Consider the following 20,250-nt stretch of genomic DNA (forward strand, 5'->3'; position numbering starts at 1 on the left):
GAAGTGGTGAAGCTGCTGTACTCTCCCCTCCTTCAGCACTGTGAGATTCCCTCATCCGAGGCTTTGTTGTGCAAATGGAAGACACAGACAATGTCAGTGGCCACTCTGTAAACTCTGCCCCACATTTACCCCTTTCACCCAGAGAACAATTCTCTGCACCTTCTATAGCAGCATCAAGTTCCCCCTTTTTTTCCCTTCGTGTCGGTTGAAGGTAACACTGCATGCAGCCCTTGTCAAGCAATAACAAAACAGAAAGAAGACAGAAAAAAAGCCAAGGCTACGTTCTGCTGAGAGACAACTTGCCTTAATTCTTCCACAGGACTTCGAGCCTCTGCTTAGCATCCTCTTGCCACTGCTGTGAAAGAGGGGATCTGAGAGAGGTCTGCATTTCAAGACCAAACATCTGTCAGCTCATCCAGTAACACACATTCATTCTCTCATTTACTCACAAGCACAGCTGCATTTTAGAGAAGTGAAACCTACCCTTCAGTCACTGGATGTCCCAATTTGAGGAGATTCATAAATGTAGAAAAAAATATTTTCAGCACTTGGGAAATTCACAAATCCATGCTTCAACAATCACAACACACCAGCACACAAGAAGATAAAGGCCACACACTTCACATAAAATGAAATTTATTTGTTAGAAAAACATAAAAAGCCCTCTGTATTTCCAGAACCTGCAGGAGTTTAAAGGGACTATAACAAGGTTGTTTGTCATTGCCTGTCTAAGCCACCACAGGCAACAGAAGGGAAAAAAGAAATCACATGGTTCTTCCTACAGAAACAAGTCACAACACTCAAAAGAATTTATCCTCAGATATTCTTCTCTAAAGCATTAACTACACCCCATTTATTTTTATTTTAAAGGACAAATGTATGGAGAGGGACAACAACAAAGATTTCTGAGACTTCAGGTTTCTCAATTACATAGCTAACTGCCGCCTGGCTGAGTAACCCATAATGCACTGCAGGTCACATATGGTTCATATTAGTCCACTTAAAGAGGCAGATGTGCTCATAACGAAGGGGATGAATATGAAAACGAGGCTAGTAAGAGAGATAGGCTGCCTGACGAGACAAGAAGCTCACTTTTTTACACAACAGGCTAGCGAAGCTTTTCCCAGAACCTGTGTAGTTTCCATTTTCAAAGAGACGCTGCTGAGTTGGCTGTTAACACAAAGAGAGAAGTTTTGTATTTTTTTAAAATAAAAACCGTATTCTCCCACAAGGTTGCCTTGGAAGTTTATTATTATTTCCACTAACGTTAAGTTAACGTGCTACTATTGCTACAACTAATAATAATTGTAATGTAAGTCACCAGCTGTACTCAACAGGGTAATGTTTATGACCCCCCTGCTGAAAAGAAAGCAAGAGTGAAACAGCTGGAGGTCTGAGTTTAATCACTAAGTCAAAAGGGCTCCCTGTGGTTTGTTCTTTGCCATAAAACAGCAGCACTGTTACTTGGAAAATAGTGTAGATATATTCTCAAGTATGTGTTGTGCTCCAATACTAAATATTTCCAGAATTTCTTAATCATTTTAGCTAAACAGCATAGATTCTTACTTTGCAGCTTTAGAAACATAAGCTCTTGTGTTCACATGGGTCCATTCCTAATATCAAATGATTTGAGAGTCTGATATTAAGATATTTGCTTTTTGTAAATTAAATATATTGATATATTGGTTAGACTTCAAGTATTAAAAACACAATTGATAGCCACTAAACCAATTATCTTCCTTTTTACTTGAAACTTAAGCAGCAGTTTTCAAATCAGAAACACAGGGCACAACGACCAACTACAGTAGCACAGAAGTCAATTTAATGTGACTGCTTTCTTTGTGCTGTGTTCAAAAAGACTGGAAAGAGAGTAATCAGGTACTACTTTTTATAGGGCTGCACGGTGTAATTGAAACTGCCCCTTTAAAATCAGCATCCCAAGAAGTGAAATGCCTTCCCAATTATCCACACAGCACTCCAGGACCTGTGGCAAAGACATAAACCTTCTACAACACAACCTGCAGTAGGCCATATGTAACATACAAGGCCAGGCAACGACAGATACCACTGTGCTTACGTTTTCTCCTTTTAGAGCTTGGTGTTGTCTCACATATAGTCATACACATATGGGACTGATGAAACACAGTGATTGATAGCCATTTCTTTTGATCATCTCTACATGCAACTAATTATTTGTTTTTTTTTGTATTCCTACTGAACACAATAATACATTTTGTTGTGAACAGTCAGGTTTTCAGCAATAACATGTCTTTCACAAGCGAGAACAGCATAAATAATGCTGTCAATGCTATTAATGCTCAGCATAAATAAGGCTCTGTAAGAACTCCAAGTATTCAATTAATGCGTGCACATACTTTCACCTTTACACAATCCTGCCACCTTGTGACCAAAGAAGATCATTACTTCAAATAAACCAGTTCCTCTGCAGCCTTCAAATGTTTTTTTTTTTTGGTAACAGAGTACAATAAGGAAAGATGCAATTTTAAAAAATGGTATCCATTTAAGAATAACTGGGATCTGTGTATTAACTCTCAAAGTATGTTAGAGAAGTTCAATAACAGAAAAAAACATGACAAAGGAAAGCTTGCAAATGCAAGGGGGGTATTCAATGCAAACCAGCATTAACATTTAGTTCGTTATTTCTGTAAAAGTATTTATCACAAATAATGCAGAGACAGAGGATATAACTTGTTATGCCACTCTACATTATAAAGATGTTCAATGAGAAACAGTTACAATCCTTGCTACTAAGAAAGATGAGTAACTCAAGCCCCAGCACAAATGGCTTTTACTGAACACAGAAACATATCTTGGTTGAGTAACTACGAGATACAGTCCTAAATTTCCACAAGCCACCCTTCTGTGTGCAATAAATGACAAAATGAACTGATCAGGTTTGCATCAATCCTTTACACCAGTGATATCAAATACAGAACTGTTTTTTGTTGTTTATAAAACTGGACTGGTCAGACCACAAATGAAACCTGCTGTATACTGTAATGATTTTATATCCCAACAAATGACTATAAAACAGGTACTGGAGCCTTTTCACTTTCTAGAGTGAAAGAAATCCAAAAATTACACAATGCATAGAAAGCACAAAGTGACAGGAAGTCTTACAACCAAAAGAAAAAAATTCCCCTTGTCAAAATAAAAACAGCACATCATCCTGAAACACAGACCTATTCTATTAAGATCTAACACAGAGCTTTTCAAAAACCTACAATTCCCTAAGTCCCACTTTTTATCAAAGTTCTGAAAAAAAAAACTGAATACGGAAAATAAATAATACACCTCTTCCTAGATTTTAATTTTGACGTACAAAAAACTAAAAAACAGCAGCAGATGTGTATTTGATCTTGAGGACAAAAATAACCACTGGTACTGTCCTTAGCTCGGATCTCTGTCCAGGCATCTGCATGCAGGTTCATTGTCAAACGGGTTTAACTGTGTCTGTGTCTGCTCAAGACACAAATCTGCATACACCTACAGTGGTTACTTGCATATACCTCTTATTCAGAAAGCCCTTCTCTCAGACATTCTTCCATGATTTGTGTTTCTGCTTTTGGGTTGCAAAAGACTTCCCACACATTCTGCTTCGTTAAGACAACTCCAGTGCCACATGAACAGAATGTCTTCTCTAAGTCTTCTGGATCACAACCTGAAATTTACCTGCCAGAAAACAAACAGAAAATGGTTTAAAAAAGACAAGATCTTCCAGCCTTCTGGTTGGCTCAGCAAGTAAAGGCGTTCTCAACATATTCCCATAGTCAGAATCACTGTTTGTAGCCAGCTGTGGATAGGATTTCTTAAGTGGCTTTTTTGCAACTGCTGAAGGGACACCTGGCTAGGCTGGGCATTCATCAGCCTGAGGCCTCTTAACGTTTGGCACAACTGTGACCCCTGAAACTTAGTGGATGTCTGAATGCTTACAGTTAAAGATACATTGGAGCTTGCAAAGTGTCAAAGAATGGCTCTGATTGCAAGACATGTCACAAGTATACCTGCAGGATTGCTTTCTCCCTGTGTGGGGACAGGAACTATAGCCAAATAGTGCTAATTCCAAATTGAGTAGTAATACAAGGAAGAATACAGGTGGTTCTGATTTAAATAGAAAAACATACAAACATCCTTGAAGAGTGTATTGTTCAATACACAGTTACCAGAAGGCTCCCCAGTGGATTCTAGTCGGCAATCGATTTGAAAGTTCTTTTCCACTGCTACCTGCGTTTCGCACCTGGTCAGCTAGATGATATCATTTCAGCTAGATGAGATCAATTAGCTAATAGCAGCCACATAAGCTACATGAACTGAATGCTCTTCCCTTACTTTCTACCTTGCCTGTTATAAATGCATTACTTTAAAATCTGTTTACACCCTCTTAATTTTATCTGGAGACTAGTGACAGCATAAAACAGTGTGAGCAAAAATAAACCATGAATGACCGTGGAACAGACCTGGTCTCACTGTGGCATAGATGGAGTTTTTAATGTAAAATGTTAGATCAGGGGAAACTTACAGGATGGCAGAGAAGAGACCTCTGCTGTCACCACGCTCTCGACCCCAAGGTTGGACAGGGCTCCCCTCACCATTCCGCAGGTGTAGGCCAGGTACTGTACAGAGAACCAACAAATAACCACACAGAACAACTTGGCCCAGTTGGACCCACTGCACTAAGACACAAGCATTAAGGTACTTGCTGGTTTTTGAACAGCAAAACAATCCTATCTCCTCTTTTTTCTTAAGACTTTACAATTTTCATTTTTACTGCTTTATTTGAAAATACGAACTACACAATTTGTAAAGCATACCGCACATTACTATCAGTGTGGTGCAGAGCGAAAAACAAGACAACACACGCATCCTTCAGAACGTGCACTTTGCTTATTTTCAGACTCCATGGCGGAGCTAAGGATGTATGATGGGGGTGCTCCTGAAAATCAGGGGTTCAGACAGGAGCTATTACATAAATGATATATATCAAAGGAACAAATACAGAAATGAAATGAGTATATTACATTTGAAAATCCAGTAAACTGAAGGCAATGCAGAAACATTAGGTGGCTGATTAATATCCCAATTATTGAAAATGATTATAAGCAAGCAATTTGACCAAATTACTAATCATAACATTTTACTGTATGCAAATAAAACATTTTGATGTCTATGTGTTTCTAGTTCCTGTCTCTCTAAATGGCACTGTTATAAGGCTGCAGGGTTTAGACAAGAAATAGTTTTAATTCTGTTTCGTAAGTGTCTGTGTGTGAAATCAAACACCTACCTTAGGGGCCTCCTCCAAATACTGCTTGCCATTGGAGAGCTGTGTCAGAAGGCGAAATTTGTTGTCTTGTAGGACGTATGTCCCCTGTCAGAGCAATAAAAGCAAAGCTTTTACCATGAGATTCAGCAAAGCGGCTGCTCTGTGCTCCTGTGAGACAGCAGGGGGGAGCTCTGCTTCAGTAATTGCTGTTCCCATGTAGGATTACCAGCAACAGGATATATCCACTCTAATTCATTTCAGTAGTTCCAGGCTCTCCCAGCACATCTATAACAAACACTGGCTATATGTCTATACTCCACTGGCAACTGACCCATCACAATCTCAGCTTCCTTCAAGGCAAAAGAACACAGATGGAACCTGATCTAGAAAACACACTGTCAATAAAAGCTACAGAGGTCCAGGTGTTAGCACACAGGAGTCATACTGATGTCACATAATCTACTGTTAATCTAGTAACCACTAAACTATCAGTGCAACTACCACAATGGCTTAATTTCCAAGAAATAGTTAATTGAGATCCCAATATAAAAATTGTCACAATATCCCCACTGCTGTACCTGATGGTTAGTCCTCAGGTTATCAATCTGTTTCCGGAAAACATATATCCAGAAATCTTTGCAGAGAAACTTCATAAGGTCCAGGTCATCTTTGAAAGAAGGGGTATCCTTGGTAAACCTTAAAGACAGTAAGATAACATTTAACATTAAAGAGCCAAGAGCAAAGGTCCTCAATTATCTTTCTTAAATGAAATGTTCTCACTTTTTCATAAAAGCATATTCCAGAGAGGACTGGCTAAGTAAAATCTATATACAGTATAGTTGAAATGTTTTTAGAAAAGTATATCCAGTGCAGAATTTTGTAATTGAAACCAACCTGTTTACCTGAATATAGTATTGTTGTTTTTCATAAAACAGCAAAACATTTGAAAGATAACTGCACATATGACAGAAGATGTCAAACATTTTGATTAATATTTTATAGTGCCATGATGTGCTTTTTCTTGCCTCTATGTTTAATTCTCTTTCATATGGCTTCAGTATTGCTGCTGGAATGTTATACCTAATTTCCTTCCGACTCCCTGGACTCAGACGGACCTGTATTGGGGACTTTCTAGAGTTCATTCAGGCAGTTCACATGGCACATGAGTGCCCTTTAGCTAGACCATCTGTACATTTACATCACCATCATGCCTTAAACAGACAAAATCGATAAAACTGAAAAACAATACAGTACCCTATGTATATACTCTGAGGCTAAAACTACAGCCTAATGCAAGTCCTATGATGGGAATGTGCTTCTTTCACCAACATTTAAAGTCTATGCAACAGGAACAGAGTGTCAAACTAATTACAGAACTGGAAAACATCTTTCAGGCTAATGTCCAGTGATGAATGGCAGGAGAGAACACAGCTCATGTGTGGTCTCACTCAGCCTTCTCTCTCTCATACCACAAGCAAGAGAAACTGATCTACAATTCCAATCAAAGAGTATAATTCCAATCAGTATGATCCTGTGACATCCTGACAATTTCTACCGGTAGTCAAAAAAATCAAACGAGATCTGAGTAAATTTTTCAAAAGTGACTAGTGTATAATGAGGCCAGTATTCTGCAAGTTGGCCATCTTGAAGCAACATCAAATTGTATAAGGACAAAATCACTTTTCCTTCTGCCTAAAAATCACCAAACATCACGTGTGTACTTAAGTCCTGTGCTTTTTCACTAAAGCCAATAATACCTTTCAATAAGTCCCTGTCCGACCCTGAATCCCATCCTTTCCAAAACGGAGATGCACTTTCCCCTTTCCTGCAGAAAAATGACAACAACAAAAACAGCATAAAGCAATCAGAATTACAACATCTCTCTGAAGAGAGTAGGAATATGGTTTCCAGACTTCTAATTAGTAGGTTGAGGATTCAGATTTGCTCTGTATGGTGCTGTCGTACTCTGCAGCTACAGTAGGTACTAAACTGTATTGCTCCAGTGCACCCATCTACATAACCTGCACAGTCAAGGGTAAAACTGTGATGGACAAGTGTCGCATCCAGGGGGAAATTCAATCTCACCCCACTTAGTGTTACAGAAACTATGCATGAAACAGTTCAACTGTAGACTAATTTTCAGCACAACATTTACGAGGGTCAGTCCGATCACAGCACTACTAAGGACTTGAACGGTCCTGTGCTTTGACTACAGTACCTGTTCTGTCTCCTCCCTGGATGTGTGTTTTTTGTACACATGGGCCACCATCTCCATATGGAGGAATTCAAAAAGGGCTTCATCCTCCATAGTTGAAACTGCAAAACATTTTCATTGGCATTGTGAACATTACTGTAACAGCACTTCTTTAAACAATCTACAGACAGTGCAGGAGTACCTTACAAAGCTGTAACAATATAAAAAATGCAAATGTACGGTACATCTGTATCACCCAAATAAAGTTAGCCATCTGTAATTATTCAGTAGTGGGGGAAGTCAGTGTAATTGCACCTCCATGATCTGCTAGGCTGTGTAGTGGGGCTACACTTCAGAAGTGGGTAAAGTGGAGTCTCCTATATTGACATTCCTTGAAATCAAAACTGATGTACAGAAAACATGCAACTAATTAATTCAACTTCAATGATGGGGCAGCATCAAGGAAAGTAAATTATTACAAACCTGTCTTTCTACGTTTCTAGCAACACTTCCCTCGGAATACTGGAAGACATAATTATTTGCACTACTGTCATTTTTACTCGCAGCAGAATTATTGAAAGCCTTCCTGTATGTAATGGTTAAAAAACACAATTCATGTCGGAATTACGAAAAACTAAAATGACACTTTCAGAGATTTATTTTCACTTCGTAACGCTTTATACATATGTAGATTTAAAAAAGATACAAAAAATGGACAACTGATTAAAACACATAATACGAAAACAACCGAAGCGTATTAATATTTATCTCACGATCTCTAGTTTCAGAAATTAAATGAAAATGACTGCTAAACATACTGATACTTATGAAGCTTATTAGCGCCACGAACAAGATTATCGCGTTTACACGCAAAACCTTTCTCGTTTAAACGCCAAAAAATATATTTTTTTTCTCTGTGGCGCTAATAAGCTTCCGTAGATACTACATACAATTTTCAGAATTTTTGAAGTTGAGAGATTTTTTTCTAAACACCATATATGAGCTTAGTAAACGTCCAAACTATAATACTCTTTAAAGTAACTTAATAAAAACTCGAAAGAAGCAGCAAAACTTAACCGGGCAACACGTTAAATTCACAAATCTTTCGTAAAACCTTAGATTGATTTAATAACACTGGATATCAAATTAAAATCAAAAGAGGAAGTCAAAGTTGTTTTATTTAAAAATGTTATCTTTTTTTTACCTGTATTGAAACAAGTAACTTCCGAAAAACACAAACAAACCGTCACCTCCTCAGTCGACCACAACGCTAACTTCCTGTTTACGGATACCGCCGAGGGCCAAACCTCACGTAGCGCACCGACGGCTGCAATGCGCTCGCCGCAAATTCGGCATCAGTATTCTACAATCACAAAACGTATAAAAACAAATTTGCCACGATCCATTCCATTTCTAAAAGAAATAAAATGAAGATAAAAACGAAACCCCAGCTATTTCCCAACATCACAAGTGGTTTGTTCCTTGACGTTGTGTCGTTAAGTCATTTTTTAATTGTATGATTGCGACGAGTACAGCTTCAGGATCACTGAATCCGGTCAACATACAGTAGGCCACTAGTCTATCTGTATAATCATCTGTCCGAAACTCCTGCTACAAGACCTATATTATCAGAAAAGGGTATAGATGAGGCAGACAGAACTCGGTTCCAGAACTAAGGTTTTACGTTTTCTGAGGGCACAGTACTGTTTCTAACTCACCATAGCACCAGTTACGTCAGAAATATATCACGCTTACTATATTGTTAGCAATTCAATACTCTTCATTTCAAAATTGTCATATTGCAGTTTCTGTTGCTTTAAAAATATACTTGACAGAAACAGTTAAAGTTAAGAAGCGGTAAAGGTGTAACAGATCAAATTGCAATTCTCTTGGTATACTGTTGCTTCCTACAGTAATTAACCAGGTCTAATAATTAATAATTAACCAGGCCAAGGGGTTTGCCCATTCCTGCACCTCCCAGCAGACAGATCCTGAAGTTCAGATCAAGAGACACTGTCAGCAACAGAAAAATAATTTGATTTATGGCTTCATGTTCTCACACAGCACAGTGCACTTGTTTCTCGAAGACAGGAAGAGAAGCAAGAGGGGTTCACTTATTATAGCTCACTGCACTGTATCAGTTATTGATTGAGGTGAACAAATTAAATGCCATTTCCAGGTTTTAAAGTGAGTGGTAACTAAAACATACTTACACACCCTGCTGAGCTACAAGTTTTGGAATATGGCCACACAAGGATTATTATTTAAGCGTCCTCTGACTGCTTTATTCTGTCACTGAACAAAAGGAAAAAAATTAAGGGTGCCCGGTGTTTGTGCTGTAAACAGAGGCATAAGCTGGTTCTGCATCTCATTATTCTGATGTCACTGAAGCAACACAACCTGGTTTATTTCACGCATATATATTAAACCGTGGAAAGCCACTGAATTTCAATGCCAAATAAAACCCAACTAACTCAAACTGTATTTCTTGAAGGAGCTGAACAGCTGTACCCAGAACCACACTGATGGGAAGCGAACACACACACACACATTTGTTTTGAAACAAAAACGGATCTCTCTGAGAAAGAGATGCATTTCACAATTATCCTGAAAGGCTCTGAAAATCATCGGTTTGCCACACTAGAATTCCTGTTATCCTCAACGTTACACAAAGAAAAAAAAGAAGAAATAATAAAAACAAGGAAACGCGAAAGCTACTTATGCTTTTAATTAAAAAAATTGGAAGGTGCAACTCATCACAAATTAAATTAATATTCCATTCTCCTTTGCTCACAGAATATCCATGTTTTTTGCTTTTGATACTATGTGCTGAAATTCTTGAAATGCCAAAGACACTCACTGGAAGGATCTAAGGATGTTACTTCCTTTCATGACTATAGAAAATTCAGTCCTGTGGCTGAAAGCAGAGTATTGTCCACGGTACCCCTACAGCAGAAAACATAACTAAATATCAGCATAATGACTGAAAATGAGCAAGAAACACTTGAACATCTTTGTTGCGCAAAAAACACAAACAAGTGGAAAAACTATTAGCTGGAAAGCTGGTCAAACAGGTTTCCCAACATGGTGAATTAGCTCGGCTTGCTCTGGGATTCAAGCTTAGAAGTCGCACGGCCAGACAGGATTCCACTGGGCTGGGCCGAGTGCAATGAGCCCGGGTCTTGTGCTGCGAGCAAAATTCAACTCCGTTCTGCAAGGCAGCGCCGTTGAGCCATGCTATATATGTCCTGAAGAGATCCAATCCGGCTTAAACAGAATGACAGACTTGACCTGCGAAGCAGCCGACTCGAGTTCAGTGTTCCCTGGTTGGTAGAGGAGTGTGTGTTTCCATCATTAACACAAACAGCCTCCTCTCAGCCTGCTGTTGGCTTGGGTTGATTGGAAAGACAGTTACTTCACTGTAGAGTTACTTACAGTGTGCACAATCCATTAGGCTCTGAGGGAGTCTGTGTGCTGGTGCTCAGTAGGAGTCTGCAGATTCTTTCTTGCCCAAAACAACACTCTCTCAGTTAAAGAGACATATCTGTATATCTTTCTGAAGAGTTCGGGTCCCCCTGTGCCGTAGTGATTTAGTTCTTTGACGTCTCAGACCCCTTCTTCTCCATTTTCAAAAGCAAAAACTAGGAAGGAACTATCTGATTCTGCGGTTCTGATGAAGCTTATAAAAAACATGTTAAATGTGGTCCTTCCTTACAGGCTGTTCAGTGGCAAAAGGCCAAGAACTGTGACACCCCCCTAGGTCTGCCAGCTCTCAGGAGCACCAGTGAAGATCACATCCTGCAGAGGTGGATACTGAAGTCAGCATAGCGTGCTGTGGTGTGCTGGTGGTGAATGGGAAAGGTCAAACTCGGAGTGCCCTACGAGCCAAGCCTGGCAGCAGCCACAGTAGGAGAAGCCTTCTGAATGACTAACGAACAGAGGTTGGCCAGGAATTTCTGGATACTAACGTTATGATCCCCAACAATCGAAAAAAGCATCAATTTTCTCCCCTTTCCCAATTGAAAGCTTTTCTTCTTCTCCGCGTTGCTTCTGGGAATTCCCAGTGTGGCTGGCTGGCTGGCCGGCTCTGGCCGCCGGCTCACTTGTTCTGGCAGCTGATGGAGAGCCCCTTAAGCAGCACCCCGCGGCGGGGGGAAGGTGGCGGCTGCTCAGGGAGGGGGGCCCCAGGCGGGTCTGGCCGGCCCTCGTGCTGGGGCTGCGGCGCTGGAGCCGCGGCACCGGCCGAGTTCTCGCTGGCGGGGGGCAAACCCTGGTGCACCTCGAGGAGCGAGACCGTCCAGGAGGGGAGGGCGGACTCGGGCTCTGGGGTTTTGGAGGGGCTGGGCACCAGGCCCTGGGCCCGGGCCTGCTCCACGCCCCTCAGGATGTGCACCAGGGCGTCGTGGACCTGCTGGCTGGTGGAGGAGTCCCTCTCCCTCTCTCCCTCCTTGGCGGAGGGCCGGGTGGCGTTGGAGAGCTGCTGCAGGACCTCGATCTGGCGGTCCATCAGCCCCAGCATGCTGCAGTGAAAGGCCCTCTGCTCAGCCAGCTGCTCCCCCAGCCGGTGGTTGAGAATGGTGAGCTGCTGCAGAATCAGAGTGCTGATGTCCTCACAGGTCCCTGCAGGGATACCGACAGAGACAGGAGCAGGGAGCAGTGAAGCCCTCAGTCTTAGTGTTACTTTAGAAGAGCAGCCTAAGTACTCAGCTTTCACTTTTGCTTAGGAAGTAATGCAGAATGCTGTGAAGCCTAGAGAAACGTGTGGTGAAACCTACTGTCTTTGTAGTACCCTTCTACTTATTTAATCTTAAAGATCTTTCTGCAATACACTCTAGAGCATGAAAAACATATTAATGGAACAGTTAGGGGAGATTTTCAGATTTTCAGAAGGTAGGAGCAATCCAGTTGAAGTACCCATGATACAAAGCACACTGAATTTCCCGTGGCGTTTCATAGCAAATATGGAAGTCCCTCCTGCTGTGACTACTGAATCAGAAACAAACAGCTCCATTCATTAAACTGTCCAGCTTTACACGATACAGACACCTGGCACTTGTTCAAGCTTTTATATTTGTGACTTGGATTATCTACAAATTCAATCTCATTCTTCCACAAAAACACAGGCAGGGGCATATGGGCATCTTGGAAGTCTGTTTGCCTCAAGACTGCAAATTACCCATCAGCACGTCCACCTGGGAGCAATGCAGGTGACCCGACACTTACAACTGAACCTGTATTTTTTTAGATGCTTCTCCGAAACTCACCACACTGAATCACACAGAACACAAAATGTCCAAGGGCTGGCGGCACATCTCCACGAAGCCGGCCTGGAACTCACCCGGAGAGGCTCTGGGACAGGCAGGGTCTCCGGTGGGATCTCGGCTATGCGCAGAAGGCAGTGGGTGCGGTTCAGTTTTCACTGGATACAGGTACTCCCCCGACAGCCCCAAGGTCACCACCTCCTCTCCCGTGTCCCAGGGGGCAGGGGCAAAGTCCGTGGGCTCTCCCCGATGCTCCTTGCTATCCTCACTGTCCCCCTCCATCCTGCTGGTAAAGTTTTCCCAGGCGACTGCAGAGCAGGGGTGAGGAACATCACCTGGGAGAACAGAGATAACCAAAGACACAGCTTCATCGGGAAACCCTGCCCTGAGCATGGCACGGGATTAGAGACCTTCAAGAATACAGTTCTGCAACTTTTAGAGGGATACATGGATTTCAACTCTATCCTTTCAACTGCAGAATTAAAGATCAATGTGACCTGCTTTCCCAAAAGAAGGTCTTTCTAGACTGATTCTCAAAAACTACAAAGGGTTTAAAGATGCAAAAACCTTGCTTTCAAAGATTGTCAATATATTAAAATCTTCATTTTGCAAGGCTTAGTTTTGGATGGGCAAAAGGAGAACCGGGTGCATGAATGTTTAGCTGGAAAATGTAAGCTGGTAATCACTGCTAAAGGAGGGCTCTACAAAAAGCGCTTCTCAGATTTCAGCTGCATGGTAATGAGGTAGGTAAGTTATTTAGGCCCACACACAGGAAGTACAGGGGTCAGAACAACACTGCCTGACTCCACAGCTTCCGAGTCGAGGTTCTGAGATATTGTTTTGAGTCTCTCTATTTCCGACTCATGAGTATCTTACGAGTAACTTTAGTACAGAGCAGTAAACCTGGGAGCGAAAGGGGAATCCCAGATGATGCAGCAGCAGCAACACAGAAGAGGGAAAGATCTTCCCAATCTTTAATACATCATTTAGAAGGGTAGGAGAATTGAACATGGTAATATTGAATCGTGATTCTCAAAATTCTATTTTGAGGATGAAAGCGTAGTCCAGAATTGCAATATTTTAATTAGCCATTTATTTGATCTGCCAAAATCGCAACACCTTTTCCAGGTCTTAAACTGCTTAAATCTGGAGGACCCCCGCCCTTAAAGACCACATGTGGACGCCCCTGGCACGGAATTATGGGACACTCTAGCCAGTCTGAACAAACTGCCCCTTTCTGAGTGGGGGAGCAGTTAGCTGACAGTGAAGGCCGGGACCGGTGTTGCGAATTTTGGATGGCCAGAGGGGGTCGGGTTGGTCAGAAGAGGAAGAGGCGGCAGTACTGTCGGTGTGATCCTCCAGCTCGGACGTAGACAGCACCACCAGATTTCCATCCCCCACTCCGTCCAGCTGGCCGGGCCCCTTGGGCCTCCTGGCCAGCATGCGGTCCAGCTTCTTGAAGTAGCGGAAGGACTCGATGGCTGAGAGCCTGGCGGCGGCGCTGCGGTAGCCGGCCGTCTTGATCTTGCGGTACTTGTGCTTGAGGCTCTTCCAGCGGTTGCGGATCTGGTTGACGGTGAAGTGGATGTTGCGCTTGGCCAGGCTGTGGCGCAGGCGGCGGAAGTGCGAGTCGTTGCGCTGGCGCTTCTTGTCCAGCTCGCGCACGAGGTCCAGCTCCTCGATGAGGGCCAGCATGGTGAAGGTGTCCGTCTCGGTCCACCACTTGTTGGGCCTCCTCTCGCTCAGGTCCATGGTCTCCACTCTCCCGCCCGCCAGCCTGCCCACCCTCCTTCTCCTCCTCCTCCGGTCGTCGCCTCCGCAAGCAAGCCCTCTGGGCAGCGGGGGCCGGGTGGGCTTCAATGCAAACAGAAACAGGCCTGGTGAGGTGCGCCTTGCTCTCTGTCTCCCATCTGCACTGAGCTCGAGGGTCCTCTACCTGCACTCTATTACCTCTGCAGAGCAGACCTCACACCTTTTCCCACCATGTTCCCTACAGCAGAGAACATGGAAAGCAATACACTGCGCTACCGTCACCTTCTCCTGATGTGATGCTGGCTGAAGCGATCGTGTGAACAGGCAGAGGACCAATCCTGCCCCCCCCCCCTTTTTTTAACCTGCAACTGCAGTGCAATGCCTTTAACGCCTGCTGCTTTTATTTTCACAGACAAGACAAACAGACAAGGCCGAGCGGTAGCGCTTCCCCAAAAGCGCAGGGGAGCTACCACGGGGCGGATGGACTTCCCAAAGTCTCTTCCAAACGAAAGGCTAAGCCCGCTGTCCTGCGAGTGACGAACAACAGGCTTCTGATGCTCCTGTGCAATTTGAGAGGTAAGACAGAAGGCAGGCAGAGTTACAGGACGTGAAGGTGCTTTCATTATTTATAGCATTATCGGCACAAGGCGTCCAAACTCTAGGGGTTTCGTCAGATCATTTAACAGTACAGTTTGCCTGAGTTACTGCATGCGTTGCCGACATCAAAAGAGACATCTCACACGCCACAGTTTTTACACACAATAAGCCGTCTCAAAACAGAAATAAGCAGCAAAAGAGCTCTAGAACCTAAAGCCGTTTCTAGTGTAGAGAACAACATGATTCGGTAAAGGAGACTGTGCAGGAGTAAAGTCAAACAGAGTTGCAGGCTGAGTCCTTGTGCACACATCAGCAATACTACATAGATACTACACAGCAGAGCAGGCTATGTTAATTGCAGCACTGCTGAAGAACGTGTATGCAGTGAACAAAGAATAATTATGAGCTTGAGGCAACATTTCTACAGTTTATCCAGATACATATCTAGTCAGCTCAATTAAAGGTAATAATTATGACCTGTACGTTGATTCAGAAATGTCCATACTTACCCTATCGTTATGTTTATGGATTTAGAATTAATATCAAATTTTAGAAATACGCTCACCTGCATAGTGTACAGGCAGGCACGACTGTGCAATTACAAAAACACTCTGTTCCTTATGCTGCCTAATTTAGTGCTCGGTTACCCTTCCGGAAAGTTAGACCTCAATCATTCAGATGGCAATACACTAATAATGTCAGGCCAATTAAATATATCCCATATTCCAGTTATGGCGATAAAATCACGCATAGAAAAAACTGACCCCGAACACAACCTTCCTAAGATTATCTCTTCGCTAGATGTGGGCATTCTTCATCATAAAACACATTACAGTTTTGGTTTCCATACAAATACAAACTCACGATACATGATCATTTTTTCCTAATGTTATATTTAACTGAACTGTCAAGACGTAAAACGCTCCAGTGACCGTATTAGATAAATATAGAATAGGTGTTTATAACGTAGCCATGGAAAAAAAATACATGCACAAAACACAGCATTAAAGGGCCTCCTCTCTCCGTATTGCTTTTTAGTGGTTAAGAAAGTGAAAACGCTTACAGTTATAAATAATACTTCATCCCTTCACTGGAACTTACGCAGCGTCTAGGTTTCGTCTGCGTCAAGGTAGCTTCATGTTCACGCTCTGGTCATATGACAGGAGTTTGTTTACACCTCCCCCACGTGCTCCCTCCTACGCCCTTTGATTGGCTACTGAGGCACCGCTGTGACCATGCGACGTCACGTGGGTGGCTCCCATTTCATGTGATTCCGCTCAGCTGTAGATCTGAAGAAAAAGGTATAGTACCTACAGATACATTTTTTTTTTATTTTAAGCTTGCTTTATTTATGTTTTCGATATTTTGTAAGCTTGGATTCTTTCAGCCTTCTTAAATAGTTCCTACCGCTAGATCTGAAATAAAGCATTTTGAAAGTTAGCAGTTGGTGACTATACAGCAGGCTTGCAGTTGAAATCAAACTTTTAAAAGGTGCTTCGCATTTGCACTAAGCGCACATACTGGAAACACGTAGTGTTTGCAAATGCGAATCTCCAGAAGCATTGCATCTTTAAAAGTCTCTTTTAATTGGCACCCACGACTAGCATGTCGCTGTTTTAGGATATTGATTGAAGGCATTCTGTTCATTTCCAGAGGAAGGGCCGGTGCGTAAAAACTTAAACCGACATTGCCTTTTTGTATTATGCATCAGGCAACAGAGTTCGGACTCCGCTACCTCCTCTTGCTCGTCACTAGAGTTTCTATGCAAATAGATTATTTTGGTGAGGAAACACGGGAAGCGCCATCACCACTGACTGCTAGTTAAAACATGGTACAGTAACGCGCCACTCGGCTGGAACACAGCGCGCTGTGGCATTGCAGCTTCGTTCTGCTCTGGTGACAGTTCTGTGTGAACCTCTCGACGCTGTTTATATACTGTATGTTTGCATACTACCAGGTGCCGGCAGAGGTAATGGCCAGTAACAAATACCAGACCGTCGTGCAGGGCGAGGCGTCTGAGACGGACTCGGACGAAGAGGCTTACATTACCTCCCTGTCTTCCTCCTACCCCGTCGCGGCCGGGGTTAAAGTGCTCGGCGAGGCTTCGGAAACGGACAGCGAGGACGAGGCCGGGGGCGCGACGAGACCCATCGAGGAGCGGGCGGCCACCGAGGACGTGCAGAAGGACCTGCCCCCGCTGATAGTGATCAGAAACCCCCCCGACAGTCCGGTTTCGGCCGCGGAGGAGAAACCGGTGCTCAGGCTGCGGCAGGGCGGGCGCTACAGCACGTTACTGCAGCAGAAACTGCAGGAGAGCAACGCCCGCCTGTGCGGCGACGTGACCCAGACGGTGAGGCAGGTGTACCAGAACGCCACCAAAGAGATTCGCCTGGCCACCGCTCACCTGAACAATTCCCAGAACGGCATCATCAACGCCTCGCACAGCATCCGCCTCGTCCTGGAGGACCTGAAGTCCGTGTCGGAAAAGATCGACATCATCACGAGCTGTAACCTGCTACCCGACATCAGAATAAGCACTCCCCAGCTCGGACTTAAGGAGTGCTGACTTCAGTGCCATTAACGCTGCAGCGAGCCACACGCACACACTGCACACTGGCCCCCGGCTCCCGGCTCCCTCTTCTTGTGACGGTATTACGGAACGGACAGCATTGTCGTGCTTTGCAGGATCATGCTGTGAATAAAACTTGAAATGAGAAAGTGACTAAAAGATATTGCACAGTCATCTAGAGTTTGTATTAGTAAAAGTACTTCAACTCTGCGGGCATAGTTGTACTTTCCTCTGTACAATTTACAATGATCTAAATTCCAGTATAAATTATCCAGGATAGTGGGAGAAAGGCTACATTGTTCCAGACGTGTCTTTGTATGACCCAGTCTACAGTCACTTTGGCACAGTATGTCTGTGCTTGAAGCCCTGTGTCATGCCTCGGAAAATCACAAAGAGTTAAGGTAGTGTTTTTCACTTTGTCACACAACTACTTCCATTCCACCCTTATGCAGGGAGAAAGAGGGATAAGCCATATTAATAATAATAAAAATTGCTTACATTCATATAGCGCTTTTCTGGACACTCCACTCAAAGCGCTTTACAGGTAATGGGGATCCCCTCCACCACCACCAATGTGCAGCATCCACCTGGATGATGCAGCGACAGCCATAGTGCGCCAGAACGCTCACCACACATCAGCTTTCAGTAGGGAGGAGAGCAGATTGATGAAACCAATTCATAGATGGGGATTATTAGGAGGCCATGAATGGTAAGGGCCAATGGGACACTGGGGTTATACCCCTACTCTTTACGAGAAACGCCCTGGGATTTTTAATGACCACAGAGAGGCAGGACCTTCGGATGAGACGTAAAATTAGATATTAGATTGTAATATTAGATCACAACTTCCTCTGCTTTGGATTGTGATGTTACTGTGGTTTGGGCTGTCAACCAATTAGCTCAACAGTAGTGACAGAGTAAAATGACACAAGAACACACCTTTCCAGTGAGTTAATTCCATGGCAAAGTGTGCAAGGACACATTCATACTGTTCTTCCCAAGGATACAGTGAGCCCTGGTTATAATATAATAATAGGAAAAAAACTTTTATGTAGAGCCTTTTAAAGTAGCTTCTCGAGGTGCTTTACAGTAAGAAAAAAAATGACAGGAGATAACAGTTATTAGAATCAAGGGTCTTGAGAACAGTAGAAGACGCAAAGAGGCAGTTAAGTGAAAGACCAGGAGGGTGCTGTAAGGAGGTGTGTTTTTTGTGAAGGTGGTGGCAGTCTTTTCCAAGAGGAGCTAAACAGAACGACAGTAAAGCTGAGGCCTAAGAGCTTTATGGTATACAGTGAATATTTTCCTATAAAAAAAGCCATGTTCCTGGTCAGAAAAGATGTTCTGATCGTGTTCTGATGGGGCCAACGCTGCTCTGACTGCCAGGTGGTGTAGGAAGCTGGGAGGTCTGCAGTGGGTATTGTACACTGGCTTTCTGTTGCTGTTGTTTTCATGATTGCAAACTGCGCTTCTGCTGTCGAGGTGTTTTTGTGAGTAAATGAGGATTTGGCAATAAAAGACTCACTACTGGTTAGAATTTGAAAATAAATACCCCCACTCCTGTTCTAAAAAGTGCATTATGGGAATTCTATTCACTCCTGTCCCCAGCACACTACCAGCCAGATGGACCCAGTGTGAAGACGACAGGTTTTCCACACATCATGCAACTGGCTGACAGGGGACAAACCAGTCAGGTCGGCCATATGTGCTGTGCAGTATGTGCCCACCGCAGTCTCCAGCAGCCAGAGGAACACATTTGTGATGACAGGCGTAGCCTTTCTCCAGAATAGCTGGATAAAAGGAGATCGGAAGACTAAAGCCCATTCTGAATGGAGTCAGAGGAAGGGAAGGCTTATTCATAATTGATTTTCTCAAATGTTTTCACCAGCACTCTGGGACATGCCAAAAAAATGACCTCGGTTAGTCACCCTTTAAGCTTCGACTCCTGTTTGCAGTAAACAGGTTTATTCAAGCCCAGCTTCCTGAGGCTTCATCTTGCGGAGAAGAGCACAGGACAAGGGGAGGGACTTTCCTCGGCAGAGGAACAGGATGTGTTTGTGCTGGGGTCATTGGAAATGCAGCGTCCATCCAGCTTTTTTCGAACGGCTTCATCCAGTTCAAGGTTGCGGGGGAGCTGGAGCCTGTCCCAGCAAGGAGAAATGCATCATTTTGTCTTTAAAAATTTTAGTCTGGTCTTGTTTTGTATGTATGTTTTAACAAATACTCATCTTTATTTTTCTCTTCAGTTCTATTGTCTCCCAGAGCATGAAATCAGTTTCAATCTGTGAATATTTTTCAGAGTGCGCCAAAGTTTTTTTTTCCAAAACAGTACCCCGAATTGTACCCGAAGTACCCCAAACCCCAAAATGACTAAATCAGTAACATTTTTGAGAGTACCTAATACTGTCTGAACTCATAGATTACATTGAAATGCTAAGTAATCCTTGAGAGTGTAATGCGCACAGGTGAAGCTTGTGAATAGACTGCTTTGTTACCGTGCTCAGATGAGGCTTTGAAATCTGGCAGTGATTGAGTTGCCATCTGTTCCTGCAAGCTGCTGCCACTTTTGCAGTGGGCATGACTCATGTTTCCAGAGGAC

General features: G+C 43.2%; 3 protein-coding genes across 5 annotated transcripts; 1 reads left to right on the forward strand and 2 right to left on the reverse strand.

Moving 5' to 3' along the window:
• Positions 1 to 619: 619 nt before the first annotated feature.
• trappc6bl (trafficking protein particle complex subunit 6B, like) lies at positions 620 to 10,475 on the reverse strand. 2 transcript variants are annotated; one of them, XM_088627623.1, is made up of 10 exons: positions 10,336 to 10,475; positions 9,689 to 9,770; positions 8,726 to 8,838; positions 7,959 to 7,997; positions 7,500 to 7,597; positions 7,039 to 7,106; positions 5,860 to 5,977; positions 5,303 to 5,386; positions 4,541 to 4,634; positions 620 to 3,693 (listed from the first exon to the last, which is right to left on the reverse strand). In XM_088627623.1, the coding sequence occupies exons 5-10, from the start codon at positions 7,587 to 7,589 to the stop codon at positions 3,662 to 3,664; spliced, it is 486 nt and encodes a 161-aa protein (XP_088483749.1). In that variant the 5' UTR covers positions 7,590 to 7,597; positions 7,959 to 7,997; positions 8,726 to 8,838; positions 9,689 to 9,770; positions 10,336 to 10,475; the 3' UTR covers positions 620 to 3,661. The 2 variants fall into 2 exon arrangements, with proteins under 2 accessions (XP_088483749.1, XP_088483748.1); XM_088627622.1 differs by having other exon boundaries at positions 8,680 to 8,838.
• LOC148672160 (uncharacterized) lies at positions 10,189 to 16,285 on the reverse strand. Of its 2 annotated transcripts, none has more exons than XM_088627616.1 (4): positions 16,149 to 16,285; positions 14,080 to 14,590; positions 12,814 to 13,071; positions 10,189 to 12,095 (listed from the first exon to the last, which is right to left on the reverse strand). In XM_088627616.1, the coding sequence occupies exons 2-4, from the start codon at positions 14,486 to 14,488 to the stop codon at positions 11,575 to 11,577; spliced, it is 1,188 nt and encodes a 395-aa protein (XP_088483742.1). In that variant the 5' UTR covers positions 14,489 to 14,590; positions 16,149 to 16,285; the 3' UTR covers positions 10,189 to 11,574. The 2 variants fall into 2 exon arrangements, with proteins under 2 accessions (XP_088483742.1, XP_088483743.1); XM_088627617.1 differs by having other exon boundaries at positions 16,187 to 16,283.
• On the forward strand, positions 16,278 to 19,223 carry bloc1s3 (biogenesis of lysosomal organelles complex 1 subunit 3). Its single transcript, XM_088627621.1, has 2 exons — positions 16,278 to 16,386; positions 17,043 to 19,223. The coding sequence occupies exon 2, from the start codon at positions 17,058 to 17,060 to the stop codon at positions 17,649 to 17,651; it is 594 nt and encodes a 197-aa protein (XP_088483747.1). The 5' UTR covers positions 16,278 to 16,386; positions 17,043 to 17,057; the 3' UTR covers positions 17,652 to 19,223.
• The last annotated feature ends 1,027 nt before the right edge of the window (positions 19,224 to 20,250 follow it).

This window comes from Lepisosteus platostomus, chromosome 4 (genome assembly GCF_059453375.1).
Source record: "Lepisosteus platostomus isolate fLepPlt1 chromosome 4, fLepPlt1.hap1, whole genome shotgun sequence".
NCBI lineage: Eukaryota > Metazoa > Chordata > Actinopteri > Semionotiformes > Lepisosteidae > Lepisosteus > Lepisosteus platostomus.

Coding starts and splice junctions, on each gene's coding strand:
- bloc1s3 (XM_088627621.1), top strand. CDS start 17,058: ATGGCCAGTAACAAATACCAGACCGTCGTGCAGGGCGAGGCGTCTGAG.
- trappc6bl (XM_088627623.1), bottom strand. CDS start 7,589: ATGGAGGATGAAGCCCTTTTTGAATTCCTCCATATGGAGATGGTGGCC. Junction 7,107..7,499: donor CCAGGGAGGAGACAGAACAG/GTACTGTAGTCA, acceptor ATTTTTCTGCAG/GAAAGGGGAAAGTGCATCTC. Junction 5,387..5,859: donor ACCTGAGGACTAACCATCAG/GTACAGCAGTGG, acceptor TTGCTCTGACAG/GGGACATACGTCCTACAAGA.
- LOC148672160 (XM_088627616.1), bottom strand. CDS start 14,488: ATGGACCTGAGCGAGAGGAGGCCCAACAAGTGGTGGACCGAGACGGAC. Junction 13,072..14,079: donor GCTGGAGGATCACACCGACA/GTACTGCCGCCT, acceptor CTGTTCTCCCAG/GTGATGTTCCTCACCCCTGC. Junction 12,096..12,813: donor CTGTCCCAGAGCCTCTCCGG/GTGAGTTCCAGG, acceptor GTATCCCTGCAG/GGACCTGTGAGGACATCAGC.